Source organism: Oryctolagus cuniculus, chromosome 8 (genome assembly GCF_964237555.1).
Source record: "Oryctolagus cuniculus chromosome 8, mOryCun1.1, whole genome shotgun sequence".
In the NCBI taxonomy this organism is placed as follows: Eukaryota; Metazoa; Chordata; class Mammalia; order Lagomorpha; family Leporidae; genus Oryctolagus; species Oryctolagus cuniculus.
The window spans coordinates 51,419,146-51,433,660 of record NC_091439.1 but is presented as its reverse complement, the minus strand read 5'-3'; the positions used below and the strand labels follow the sequence as shown (position 1 = coordinate 51,433,660).

Here is a 14,515-nt window from a genome sequence, read left to right as displayed (position 1 = left end):
TTTTAAGAAAAAGGAACTAAAATGACTTTTAGAAAAAAGGTATGTGTCGTGGATCTCACTTTTTAATTACATTATTCTGATATTTATTGACTTAAATAACAGTAAAATAGATTCACACAAAGCATACAGAGGAATTTTTGACTGAGTTATTGAAATCTCTTAATACTAGTTCAGAAAGAGGTAGGCAGCGCACAGGTGAACGTCAGCATTTCAGGAATTAATGGAAAGTAATACACTGATTGGGCTCTGAGCCCTATGGGTCATTCTGAATGGAAAGTAACAGCAGAGTTAGGACAGTGAGTCTTCTCCACAGTTCGGCTCTCTAGATGCTTCGGGGACTCCTGACTGTGGAGGATCATTGATCTCCTACTGCATCCACTTTCCTCCTGCTCTGGGAAGAGCCAGCCTCCTTACCTTATCCACCTCCAATGAAGTCATATACAGGAACTCTTGCTATTGGTTTACTTTAGTTTACTTCTTTCCTTTCTTTGATGGGGTTGCCTTGAAGTGTTAATTCCCTGTACTTCTCCATGTTTCTTTATTGTGGAGGACACAGACACTGTCACTGTCAGATTGGTTGTTGGGTTTGGCACAGAATGCGTACTGCATTGGCATGGGGATGATATGATATTGTACTCAGGAGATCATATACCATCATGATACAACATAAGTCTAGGTTCTGGTTCAGAAGAGCTACTTGTGAGATAGCCAGTAGAAACAGGTGCAGTGTAGGTAGCATGGACTGTGCTATGGAACCTTGCTTTTTTAAAGATATGTTGAAAAATGTGGTGTTTCATTGTGATAACCAGGTTGTATACAGAAAGGATGAAGTTGGGAAGTGTATGTGCAGAAGGATGAAATGCAATTTTGTAGATATGATATGGTTTTCTATCAAGTATACAATTTTGATCAGGTTACATAACTGATGGTCTTTGTAGGTACCAAGACATAAAATATATGGGTAAATTTTGGTTCTAACAAATCTGGCCAATAAACACATTCCTTATGAAGCTACCCAGACCTACAGGAAATTCTGAAGAGAAGAGAAGAGAGAGAGCATAATCATTCAAATGTAGAACTATATTAGGATATTTCTTGGGACTGTACAGATCAGCAGAGAGGTTCCCACACAAGCATCATGAGCATAATAAAAACATTAAAAACATTCATGATTGTTTGATGCACCACCTGTCTTACAGTTAGAATAATGGTCTGGGTAATCAATTTTTCAAAGTGTCTTATTATCTTAAAAGATTTCTGACATCATCCAATAGAGAACACAGTGAGGCCTGATGTCCTCTATGATTCTTTGGCCAGATACATGCTATTCAAGCAGAAACTTAAATGATTTATTCATTAAGCGCAAGAAAATAAACCAAAGGACCTTGAGCTCAACTATCAACTGGTATTTCTTTTGAATTAAATATTATGCTTAATTTTTTTTGGTTGTAAGCGGACTCAGCATAACTGTAAAAACAAATACTGTCACAATTTGTGAAATCTTAAGATGAAACTCGTATTGTTGCTTTGATTTGAAAAGGAGAATTGCTTTCTAAGAACTTCTAATATAATTTATTTTAACAAAAAACAAAAAAACAAACAAAAAACATAACTCAAACACAAACGATAAAGTCATGGACTTTATCTGGGTATCTGACATGGACTCTGGGTATCTACTAATATTTACATAAATTAATAGCAATGATCCTGAACCACCATTTTGTATAGTCAAATTCAGGTAAGAAAGAACATTTATTAATGCCCAGCTTTGGATCAATAAGGCACAAACCAATTTCTTGGTGGATGTACTGCACAGAAAGAGGGGTTGGTCTTTTCCCAACTTTAATTAGTTATTTAATGATTCAGTCTCTTCTGTACATTAAGTACAGGGTTTCAGAAACTTGCGCAAGGGAAGAATGTAAAAAATCATACAGAACATTTCTGCTTAGCTAAAAGAACTAATGAATCCAAAGCATATAAAAGTGATGCTTTTTGAATCATAGGGAAAGTTAAATGGCACACCCACTTGTTGGCTTAAAAAAAAAAAACAAAAGAAATCTCTTTAGTATGACTGGCCTAAGTGATTCATAAAATTGCTTCAGTTCAAAATTTTGCTCAGTGGCAAGAATTAGATGCATAGATCTACTAAATAAAATCCTTGACACAGCTATCCACCTTGCCACTGTGAAAAATAATGACTGACTACTTCTAACAGAGTTAGGTCAGTGCACTAGTAATATAAATAGAGCATATTTTAACAGCGTCAGCTGTTCTTTTCATCTAAAAAGGAAAAAGTCAGCAGAGGTGACTGGCAACTTGTCCTACAAATCATTTTTATTTCATAAATTGCTCATATGTCCCCTTAATCTGAGAACTTCCAAGTTCTTTATTTTTATTAATACAGTTTTCAAGATTATTTTTAATGCCACCTATATAATTACAGACCATGAGGATATTATTTGGAAAATAATCTTTCAGTATGGCTTTTAATCAATGGATCATTCTTCTCAACATACTTTTTACTTCTTTTCCTTTAACCTGAAGTCTTCAAAAGTTCAGAGAATGCTTGTTATGTAGGCAGTTTAAGCTGCTGCTTGTGACACCGGCATCCCATACCCTAGTACATATCAGCCAAGTGGGAGACCGAGATGGAGGTTCAGGCTCCTGGCATCAGCATGGACTAGTCTTGGTTACTGCAAGTCATTTGGGGTGTGAACCAGTGGATGGAAGATACCTCTCTCTCTCTCTGTCTTTCTCCCTCGTCTTCCCTCCCTTTCTCTTTCCCCTCTCTATCACTTTTTCAAATAATTGAATATCAAAGAAAAAAAACAAAAAAATACATTTTATATAAATACTAAGCTCAGATTTCAATTTTTTGTATCAAAACAAACTTGTATTTTAATTCCATTTTTCTATGAGCTCTTTGAAGTTCCTTTTTACTTCTGTTTTAAAATATCCTTATTGTTAACATTCTTTTTCTTTTTTTTTACCTTTTTTTTTTTGGACAGGCAGAGTTAGACAGTGAGAGAGAGAGACAGAGAGAAAGGTCTTCCTTTTTCTGTTGGGTCACCCCCCAAGTGGCCGCTACGGCCGCCGCGTTGCAGCCGGCGCACTGTGCTGATCCGAAGCCAGGAGCCAGGTGCTTCTCCTGGTCTCCCACAGGGTGCAGGGCCCAAGGACCTGGGCCATCCTCCACTGCACTCCTGGATCAAAGCAGAGAGCTGGCGTGGAAGAGGGGCAACCGGGACAGAATCCGGCGCCCCGACCAGGACTAGAACCTGGGGTGCCGGCGCCGCAGGTGGAGGATTAGCCTAGTAAGCCGTGGTGCGGGCTACATTCCTTTTCAAAAAGACTTTCATACAAGGGGTATGTAGAAACCATATGTAGTTCAACACAAAATTAACACTTTTAAAACATTTAGGTGGAGAAAAAGAAGTAAGCTCATTGCAAATGTGTGTTTAGTGCATCTGTAGAGAACTGAGAAAGTTCAGGTAGAAATACTACCAGTGAAGGTTGGTGATGTGGCCTAGTGGGTAAAGCCACAGTCTGCAATGCTGGCATCCCACACAGGTGCCAGTACAAGTCCTGGTTGCTCCACTTTCCCATCCAGCAAGCGGTTAATATGCCTAGGAAAAGCAGCAGAATATGGCCTAAGTATTTGGGCCACTGCCACCCACATGGGAGACCCAGAAGAAACTCCTGGCTCCTGGCTTTAGCCTGGCCCAGCACTGGCCATTGTGGCCATCTGGGGAGTGAACCTGCAGATGGAAGAATCTCTCTCTCTCTCTCTTTTTCCCTCTTTCCCCTTCTTTATCTGTATCTCTGACTTTCCCAACCTATGTAACTCTTTCAAACAAATAAATAAATCTTAAAAAAAGTGCTACCAGTGACTCATATATGTATCTACAAGAACTAAGGCAAGCAAAATGAATGAAGGTCAAGGATATATTAGGCAAGTACATGAAAACGAAGGATAAAAAGGATGCTACACAAATGCTAAGCACAGAATTCTGTAGATACCCTCTTGGCCACTGAAAGTTAAAAAAATCATAATATATCCTTGAATAAAAGTTGTTTCTGGACAGGTTTAATAAAGATACCCAAAGTGTATATATACATTTTTTTATATTACTCTTGTGCTGGTATAGTCACCATTTATTATCATATAATCAAACTGTCACTACTATAATGTGCTTAAATAAACTACATGTTACCTGTAGTTTAAAACACATAACATAATATAATGTTGAAACATTGGCAAAATAAATATATATTGTTGAAATAATAAGGCATTTATACAAAGAAATTTTTGTAAGTTTTTAGACAGGAGTATTTCCTAGCCTTATTGTATATTAAAATTTTTTTTCCTGATATACAAGGAGTTCTGTGAATTTTCCATTTCTGGTTTAACCATACCTTTTACATCTTCATCTTCAATTGTTGTATTTGAACTCTCAGTTGATTCCTGTTAAGAAGAAAACACATTTTTAAGCTGAATACATTGAATAGCATAATTTCTTCTTTAAAAAAATGGCTAGTGATATATACATACATGTATCATGCTAAACTCTTCAGCAGGCTGTGTGCAAATGCTGACATGCAAATGGACAAATACACAATGTGTTTTTTAGCAGAAATAAAATGTCAATGCTGCAAACATTTCACAGAGGGAGTACTCTGGTTGCCTAATCTCTGAAGCACTACAAATCCAGGTGATTTGTAGAAGCAGCAGAAGTAGGCAGTTATCTTCAGAACTGTGTAAGGATGTGTTGTGTTACAGTGCCCCACAGAGTGTGCTTTCTCTGTGTTTAAGAGAAATTGAATACAGTAGATGAATAAATTTGAACTTGGAACAATTTTTATTCCCAATAAATCAATAAGTAATAGTGCCTTATTTGTGTCAGGCAGTATTTCGAGTACAAAGTCAAAAGTCTATTTCTCTACCTTACTCCCATGTAGTTAGAAAAAACATTTCATTACATCCTTTGGTAAAGAGGTAGGGGTATTAATTTGAGCTATGCTGGTAGAATTTTTCAAGAAGAATTTTCATTGTTTTTTACCAGCACAATGGAATTATAATGAATAATACTTTCAAGGACAATGTGTTTTTTTCATTCTTTTCTAAATTAGAAACTAGCTGTCACTAATATAAAACTTGCTCTCATAATAAAAGATAAAACTATTTCTTTAAAAAACTACAAATTAAGTTGAAGATTTGTAAACACCCTGAAAGTACACTGTAACTGCCAGTAATAAGATAAATTTCTTAAAATGTTTTGATAGTTGTTTCCATTAATAACATACTAATAAAATATTTTCTAGGAAAGAAATTTTGCATTATTCAATAGGAAAAGATGTGATTTTCTACATGAAATAATTAGAGTTGAAATATTGGTAATAAACTTCCAATCAAGAGCTATATGCTCAGTGATAAAAAACAGGTTTTGGAAAGTGATGCATACACCAATCAGTGTCCTTTTAGAGAGTCAATACTTTAAAAATGTGATCAATGTATATAAATGTCATACACAACATATGAGCCAATGGGGTGAACTAACTAAAGATGTATCCAGAGTCTCCACACACACGAAACCAAAGAAAAGTCTTCATGCATTTCTCAGAGTGATGTGTTCAAATCTAAGTTCAAAATGAAGGTAAACCCATGCACTGCAAAAATAAACTAATTTGTGTAAGCAAGAAATATCATGCAGCAACTCTTACAAATGACACAGCTAGGACTATTGAAGTGTCCACTGTAGCTGTTATGCTCTGTCTTTTATTTGCTATTGCCATTTAAAATTTTTTTTCTCACAAATGATGATCCTAACTACCTGAAGTCTTTTAGGGACTTAGAACATTTTCACAGTCATAACTGTAAAATAAATCTCATATTAAAGAACACAAGCTCCATGTTCTTACTTTAATGATTTTAATATTGATCAACTAAATGTTAAACTAGAGAGGAAATGTGTTTTCCAAGATTTAAACATTATTAAATATAAGAAGTAAGACCCATGACTATAATTAATATTTTAGAAAAGTCTAATAATGTATTTCCCTCTACTTAGAGATGTAATATTGCATGAAAAGCAATAAACATTAAAAACATATCCTTTCATCCTATAGACATATATGCAAGTGCCGTTATTTAGTTAACATTCTGTGTAAATACTTTACAATGGTTAGGAAACAAGAGTCTGCTGATAACTAGTTAAATGTTTGTTACTGAAATGCATATAATTCAACAACAATAAACATATTTCACAAGAAGTGAAACCATTTGATTCTCCTCAAATTCATGCTAAACAATACCACCAACACCAACACCAACACCAACATCAACATCAACAGAAAATTAGAAAACAAAACAAAATGAAACAAAACAGCAGACACCACTATGACTACAGAATAGAATAAAACTCAAAAGCAACACTAAATTTAAACAAATATCAATGAACTCAAGTTGATAATTTTGAAGACAGTGGGATGATATAGCAAGAAATTCTAAACTTTCATGCAGAATACATCTACAGTAAAATGCACAAACAGGCATGGAAGAAAGAGAGACTAGATGGAATTGCTTAAGATACATAGTCATCTTGATATAAGGCATTATAGAAATATTTTTATTGACTAATGGTATGATTCATTTCTCTTTAAAGATGTCACTCATTTTTCTTTGAAAAAAAGTATGTGTATAGCTCTAGATAATTTAGGCCCCAAAGAAAAGCGAGGTACATAATGGCTGGAATTTTCTTTTCTATTTTTAGGTAATAAATTAATTTTGCTGTGAATGTTTGATGAGATGTGTAATCTTGTTAAAGCAAGATGATGTTGATTCTTTCTGAATACCTTGTTTCCATCAGGGTTGTGGATTACAGTAGTTTGGGGCTCCTGAGTGAGAACAAAATAGAGAAAGAAACAGTTTGCATTGGTAAGTACATTCTTACTAGTGTGAGGGACAGAGCAAGTGAGCCAATGGACAAAGTTAAATAGTGACAAGAGCAAAAGCAATGTTAACTGCTGTCAGAGGTTGCAGATGACAAAGATCTCTGATGAAAGATCTCCCTGGTGAGCCCATGAGATAGGACACCTCCCTGCCCAGAAGCAGCATGCAAAAGACCTTATTCCTGATCAGCATACAAACAAGGCTTTGAAGTTTGGAGACCTAAAGAGGCACTCACACTCACTGTTTCACCAAGTCCTAGGCCAAATACAGCTTTCCTTTCTTCCTTAACGAACAGCCTATTAATGTCTGTCCCACAGAAAATTGGCCAAGGACATAGGAGCCAGAATTCTTTTGAGATGATTTCAGATTCTTTGCAACAGCAATTTTCAGGTTTATTGCTTTAACAACTGATTGTGGTATCATATTACAACCAATACATGGATAAATACCCTTGGAAAACCTAGAAATATCGGAACACACTTTAAACAAAGACTATGCTAAAGAATACAGTTCAAAAGTCCATTAATAAATTCTAAGGAGCATTTAAAAGATGCATTGAAAGAGTTCTAGAACCAATCACATTGTCACTATAATTGCAGACATATTGCTGTTAACTCTGTGTTAATTCATGTCTAAAAATTTCTTTCATGGATTATATATGCAGAATATTTCACTATAAAGTCATGTTTTTCCCTGAAGAAATTATTACTTTTTCCTATTGTTTTCTATGAGAGAATCAGAAAATTATTCCCAAGTGGAAAATAACACTCAAGTAAATAACTGATGTAAAAAAGATTTAGTGTGCATACATCACTGAAATGCCTAGCACTTTCATTACATGACTTCCTGGAAACTGGGAATTACTGAAACCTACTTAGAGTTCTCCCCAGTCCTAAGCACTCTCCCACCACAGCAGTTCATAACGCAGACTTACAGAACACATCTCCTTCCCTTCCTCCTTTCCCAGCTGTTATCAGAATTCTTTTCTAATAGTAGATAAACTTGTGTTCTTGACGTGTCCTTCAGCTAAATGTTTTGAAATTGAGCCTTTTGGATACAGGCATTTGGCACAACTGTTAAGCCACTGATTGGGATGCTTGGATCCCAAAATCAGAGTGCCTGAATTAGAGTCTTGGCTTCACTCTGGATTTCAGGTGCTAATTCCTGCTAATGTGCACCCTGAAAGGCAGCAGGTGATGGCTCAAGTATTTGGATCCCTGCTACCTACCTGGGGACTAAGATTGAGTTCCCGGCTCCCAGCTTTGGACTGGCCCAGCCCTGGCTGTTGCTAGCATTTGGGAGGTGAACCAGTGGATGGGCAATCTCTCTTTGTCTTTCTGCTTTTCAAATAAAACAAACAAAATATTACAATTGAACCTTCCAGTTAGCCTAGATGAAATAATCCCTTCATGTTTTTATTCACTTAAAATAACAGTACAATGACAGTAAAAAATCAGAATCATGTCTTAAAATCATAACTAAAATATGAAATAGTTTGAGGAAAATATTATGGAACTCAGAGCACTGCATGCCAGTATTCAGATTGTGAATTTTAACATAGCACCATCTCAAAGTTTTAAACTGATTTAGTTATGAATTATGTAGATCTGCTTGAAACAGACAAAACTAGTTTCCATTGATAATTCATGTTCTAATGTTTGCGATTGATTCTTTTAGTTAAAGTGAAACAGTGAAGATTAAATTTAAAATACAAAAAATAAAAAGGTTTAAATTATGCAGTGCCTCTCTTTATCTCAGAAATTGGCATCTTACAAAGCCTGTTGTCTTTAAATAATGAAACGGGAACTCTGAATAAGGTCTACTTTTATATTGTCCAGCAATAATCCCGTTAGCTCTCCTTGATGTCAACGTTTGCGTCTGACAAGAAGAAACTATGGTTCACAAAATCTAGAGCTTTCATCATCAGAAGAGCTAAGAGCAACCAAAGCGCATTCTACTGTTTTTCTAAGGCAGCATGCAACAGTTTCTACTACGGAGACCACAGCTATCAGTACAATGTTCAACAATGAAAGGAGATAATCTCATGTTAGAAACACACTGCTTGACAACTGCCTTAACAAAAAGTAAAAACAAAACAAAAACAAAACAAAAAAAACCCACAACTTTTCCAATATCTTAGGAAGCAAAACAAAACAAAACAATACCCAAACCCCAACAGAGTAAAGTAATATATGTTTCTACAGAGTGAAAGCAAATGAGAGAAACAACAGAAAACAGTAAAGAACGTAAGAAGGGTTACAAAGAGTCCAGGTATACCAGCGCCGGGGTAGGAATATTTTCTTTGGGGCTGGTTACCACGTTGGCTTTGTTGTTTATCTGTGGGTATGCAGAAAATAGAAACAGAGATGCCTTAAACCCCTTGGTAGCCAATGTCTCTATATGCAGCATGTCTACATGGAGATATAGACATGAAAATAGAGAGATACCAAAGATGAACGCGAAAGACGTTGTAACGAATAACAGGAATGATGATCACTGCTAGTCTCCGATGGGCACACACAGGCTAGGACCATGTCTGAGATGGTGGAGTGAGAACACAGACTCCGCTGCTTTGTCTGGGCCACCTTAGCGTTCAGACAAAGGGCTGCTTCAACGGAGCTCAAATCAAGCTTGAGTATGAAATGAATGTAATCATGTTCATACTCTTCATGCTGGATTCTGTTTCCAAGATTCCAATTGTTCATTGCTATGAATATATTACTTTTTTTTTTCCCATTTTACTCTTGAGCCCTGAAGTCACACATAAACCGTCTTTCTCTGGGGAGCCATCATTATTTTGTTCAGTAGGTATCCAATTTAAAAGAGCTTCTGACAAAATCAGGTGTTACAAAGTTTTTTAAGAAGACTAAGTCTGGGTCTCCTTTCAAAATATATCTTCAATTAGAAATGGAGAAATCAAACTCTTTACTGTGTATATGTTGAAATGCCAAAAGAAAACACTACTTATTTTTTTAATCAAAGTGTTATTGCTATCACTGAAGAATACAGCTGTTATATATCATTGCTTTTCTTTAACATAATTAGGTTTGACCTTAAGAAGACAGTTTTACCACTGTGGAAGCCACACTGTGAAAGCAACTCAGAGGGTATGACCTGTAATGGCCCACAGAGAAGACTCTTTATAGACAAGTGGCAATTTGAAACTGCAATTGAGTTTGGGTACTAAAGAGCCAAACACTAAAAAGTGATTATCAACATTCTTTTCAATTCATGCATGACAATTTACATTGTGGTTATCAAACAGAAATATAAATTAACATTCATTTTCTTATGCTATATAATCTAGGTATTTTCTTCTCATATTATCTTTTTAAAGAAATACTCCCTTATAGTTTAATCTAAATGTACTTAAGGACTTAAAGAGAAACATACAGTATAAAATAAATGAATGCCAACTAAGTATTTACAACTGATTACAATTGTTTGGGCTTTCTGAAAAATCTATACTTTATACCTATAGATTGTATCAAAACTAGCATTAAGAAGAAGACAGAAGGTAACAGTGATTAGTTTAGGTATATGATATTCTGCTTTTCTGTCCACTCATATTTGTGTATTTGTTAGTTCCTGTTTTATTGAAATAAGCCATATTATTGTGCTCTGTAACATGCTTAAAGAGAACACTTTTAAACTTTTACTCAAAAACTTTTAAAATGGTAAGCAATCTATTTATGTTTTGTAAATAGTATAAAATTTTTTCAAAAGTAAAATACACAGAATTTAACAAAATTTGTGAAAGAGCCAAAAAACATGAGATAATGGATTCTATTAAACAGGAATCAAAATTTAGTGTTTATGTTAGTACAAGATACATGAGAAAATAGGAGGTTGCACACACAAATAATTTCCTGTGGTTGGAAGAGTGCTTGGCAAAATATAGCTGGTTTCCTGCCAGATGATCAGAGGCACTTAGGACTAAAGTATCAAATGCATTTTATTTGCTATATTTAATTTACATCAATGGATGCAAATGAAAAGAAATGTATCCGAAATATTTTCATTTCTGTTTTCAGGTAAGATACTTAATTTTTTTCTAGGATGTATTTGCCAAGAACTGCTTTGTTTTGGTGAAGATGCTCTCCATGCACACCTATGCACACAATCATATCTGCACAAATGCACGCCTGCTCCCCCCTGCACACACACTCCAGCACACATTCATCCACAGATACACAGCATACACTATCATCTACTCTTTCAAATGAAGCCCGTTCTATCTGGATAAGCCATCTTTAATCATCAGGTATTGGAAACAGGTGTTAAACAATACGCACCTCAACCACCACTTTCAATCATGTATAAAAGTGCAATTAAAACTTTTTTGTTAATATATGGATTAGCTTAATGATATTTGTTCTACTATGGAAATGCTGGAGGCATTTGTCATATTAACTAATTGAAAAATAGAATTTCCAAGAATTTCCTTTCAAAGAGTCAAATATCAACATGGGCTCAACCATAGCTGTCTTTTTAATATATGAGAACTTTGCCACTCTTGCCTGTGAACGTAGTTTACTTTATATTATGAAAGCAGAGCATTTTCTTTTTCAAAGAAAATGAATTGAATCACTTAAGTGATGCACAGAACTACTGTTATGAGAGATGGACAAAATATTCCTATTTCTCAGGCGTTGAATTTCTTAAGTGTTGTAGTTAATAAATATTTCCTTTAAAAGTCCTTAACTAGGATGACCTTTTTTTTTGTAAGGTCACTTTCCTAACACTCATAAACTCTATGGTGAATGGATGAAACTGTGCCTAAGAATTACTCCTGTTTCAACAACCATGCTCATCATGTTATAAATAATCATACTTTTTTACTTATCAATAAATGAACATTATTTATGGCATAGTCTCCATATTTATTCATGGCATGGTCTATTTTTAAAGATGAAATTGGATTTTGTCCTTGTAAAAGATTGAACTCCTTAACAGCATATTGATGGGGTTTAACTTTTACTTATTTTAAAAAAAATCTATTTCAGAGAACATACAATGTGAAAGTGGGGCATCATGTTTTGATATTTGGGTAACAATGACCTGTAATGGTCCCATGCTTTTTGTACGCACACTAACTTAGGTATGTAAGACTGCTGTAGTCCTAAGTGTGAATTTTTACAGGAGGAGAAATCTGGCAGATAGAGATCCTCACCATCATCTGAACACTCGAACTGGACTTCCTTTTCTGAATTGACCAGTCAAAGAGAAAGGAAAAGAAAAAAAATATGACCGGTTGAATTTAAAGTATCAAAGCATGGAGTACAGAGTAATTTTGTCTTTAAAGAGGAGCTACAAGTAGACAAGAAAAAAAAAAAGGGCTAGAAATGTTCCTTTCTACATGAGGACAGTAGTGAAAATAAATATTACAACAGGACCTATGAACTCTCTGTCACTCAGTGGTACAGAAAAACCCAAAGAAAACATTTTGGAAAATTTAAAATACTACATTTCCACCAACATAACATTGGGAAAAAGGTAGGTATCAGCTGTCATCATTGAAATATAAGTTGAATTAATCTAAGTAGAAGGAAGATACAATTACAGGTTGAGGAGAGCAATTGGCAACCGGAAATGCCATCCTAATACGAATCACAAGTGCATGGTCATGGTAGCTGTGGAATTTCTCAGATTGCACAGACAGGTGGTGAAAAAATGACTGAGAATGAACATAAGAGACAAATGATTTTCCCATGTTATATTTTCAATATGAACTGACCATGTGACTTTGGGTCAAATTCAAATGTTAGAATATTGATTAATTCACAAGAATGTTGAGGTATTGATGAGGAATGTATGCCTCTGCCATTGGAAGAGAAAAAGAAATATTAAGGAAATAAAATGTATGGATGGTACTCTGAAAGATAACAGACATCATTATGCAAATATAAGGTTACATTTCAACAAAAGAAAATTTCCTTGAAACAAAATACAGTCAGTTGAAAATAAGTCACATTATTTTGCTAAGAAATCTAAGACAGTCAAAACACCCTACTGTTATCTTTCTCAGAAAATTTTTCTAATATTTGCTCACAATATTCACCTTAAGAATGTCTCAAAACCTTAGGGATAGCAGCATGAGAACAATTAAGACCTTTAAGAAAATTACCCAAGCAGAGAAATTTAGTCATTTGACATTCAATTTTTCAGACCTAATGTGAGTTTTTTTTTTTTTCAGCTATATACTCCATCAAGCTTGAATACACATAATTATTTGGAAAAGCAGTTGGTTTTCACAGATTTGTCAGGTCGCCATGGTAGTCTGGGACTGTAGGAAAGCAGACAGGATTTAGACATTCAGTTTCTACAGGAACTCTATAGAGGGACATTATTTTTTCACGATTATTTAATAGATGATCAAATAGAAAACATACATCTATTCTTAGTACAAATGTTTGTCATCTTTGTGCATTAATTCATATTTCAAACTACATCTTTTATTAGGAAGTATAAACAAATATAAGCTGTAAGACTTAGGACTTCTATTTGACATTTTAAAATTATCCAGTATTTGAAAGTAAAGATCATCTGAGGAACACCTGTTTAACTTACCTTTACTCCATCTGGTTTCTTCAACAAACTCTTGGCTGCTGCAAAATGAGAATAAAATGAGTTTAGTGAGTTATCCATAGAAACCCATAGCCAGGCAGTGAAACAGGTCATTATCTTTGTCTACGACCTTTGCTGAGTTATGGCCAACATATGCCAAGTTACCAAGGTCACACTGATGAGCGCGAGCTTACAGGACATTGAAATACAGTATCACTTTTCTTGATTTTGCCACAACAAATTCTGAGTAGTTCATTGCATATAATTGAACACTGCCCGTTTGTGTTATTGGACATTATTTCACTGTTGGTTGCGAAAAGGATACTGGAACTTTAACTGGACTATCCTTTTGTAATCCAGAAAGTTGGTTTCAGTCTTTCAACATCAGCTGACAGATTGTATTACATGTTCATTCACACCACAGGGATCGTGGCCATGTCAGTTCTTCCATTTAGACTCTCTTTCTAGAGGCTGAAAACTCACTTGTAAAAATTAGCTTTTTTATATTTCTGAAATCAAATCATCTCAGTTTTATAAAATACTAATAATTATATTTAAAATAAAATTGTGTATTATTGACCTAGATCAAAATTTTAAAATGCTTAGCAGATAATCATTCAAAAAATGGTATTATATACTCTTTTCTACTTCAAAACCAGATTTAAAAGGCTATACAAACAAAAACTTTACAATAAAAATTAAAAATCATAAAATTTGAGGCACAATATAAAACTAAATGAAATCCCCAACTAAAATAGAGAAATTATAAAACATATCATTTTATATAAAACTTCATTTTTCTTGTTGTGGGGAGCTTTTATCATTCCTTCTATTACTGAATTCCTTGAGTATGTTTAAAAGTGAAGTCATCCTGGGGCTGGCACTGTGGTATAGCAGGTTAGGCAGCCTGAAGTGCTGGCAGCCCATATGGGTGCTGGCTCTAGTCCTGGCTGCTCCACTTCTGATCCAGTTTCCTGCTAATACACCTGGGAAAACAGC

General features: G+C 34.9%; 1 protein-coding gene across 1 annotated transcript in view; it reads right to left on the bottom strand.

The window, feature by feature from the left end:
• Positions 1-14,515, bottom strand: part of CAMK2D (calcium/calmodulin dependent protein kinase II delta) — a gene marked incomplete in the record, with an annotated part of 312,777 nt that overhangs the window by 38,504 nt on the left and 259,758 nt on the right. The window contains 2 exon segments of the mRNA NM_001099954.1: positions 4,417-4,465; positions 13,520-13,564. Of these exon segments, the coding sequence (NP_001093424.1) occupies positions 4,417-4,465; positions 13,520-13,564 (94 nt within the window).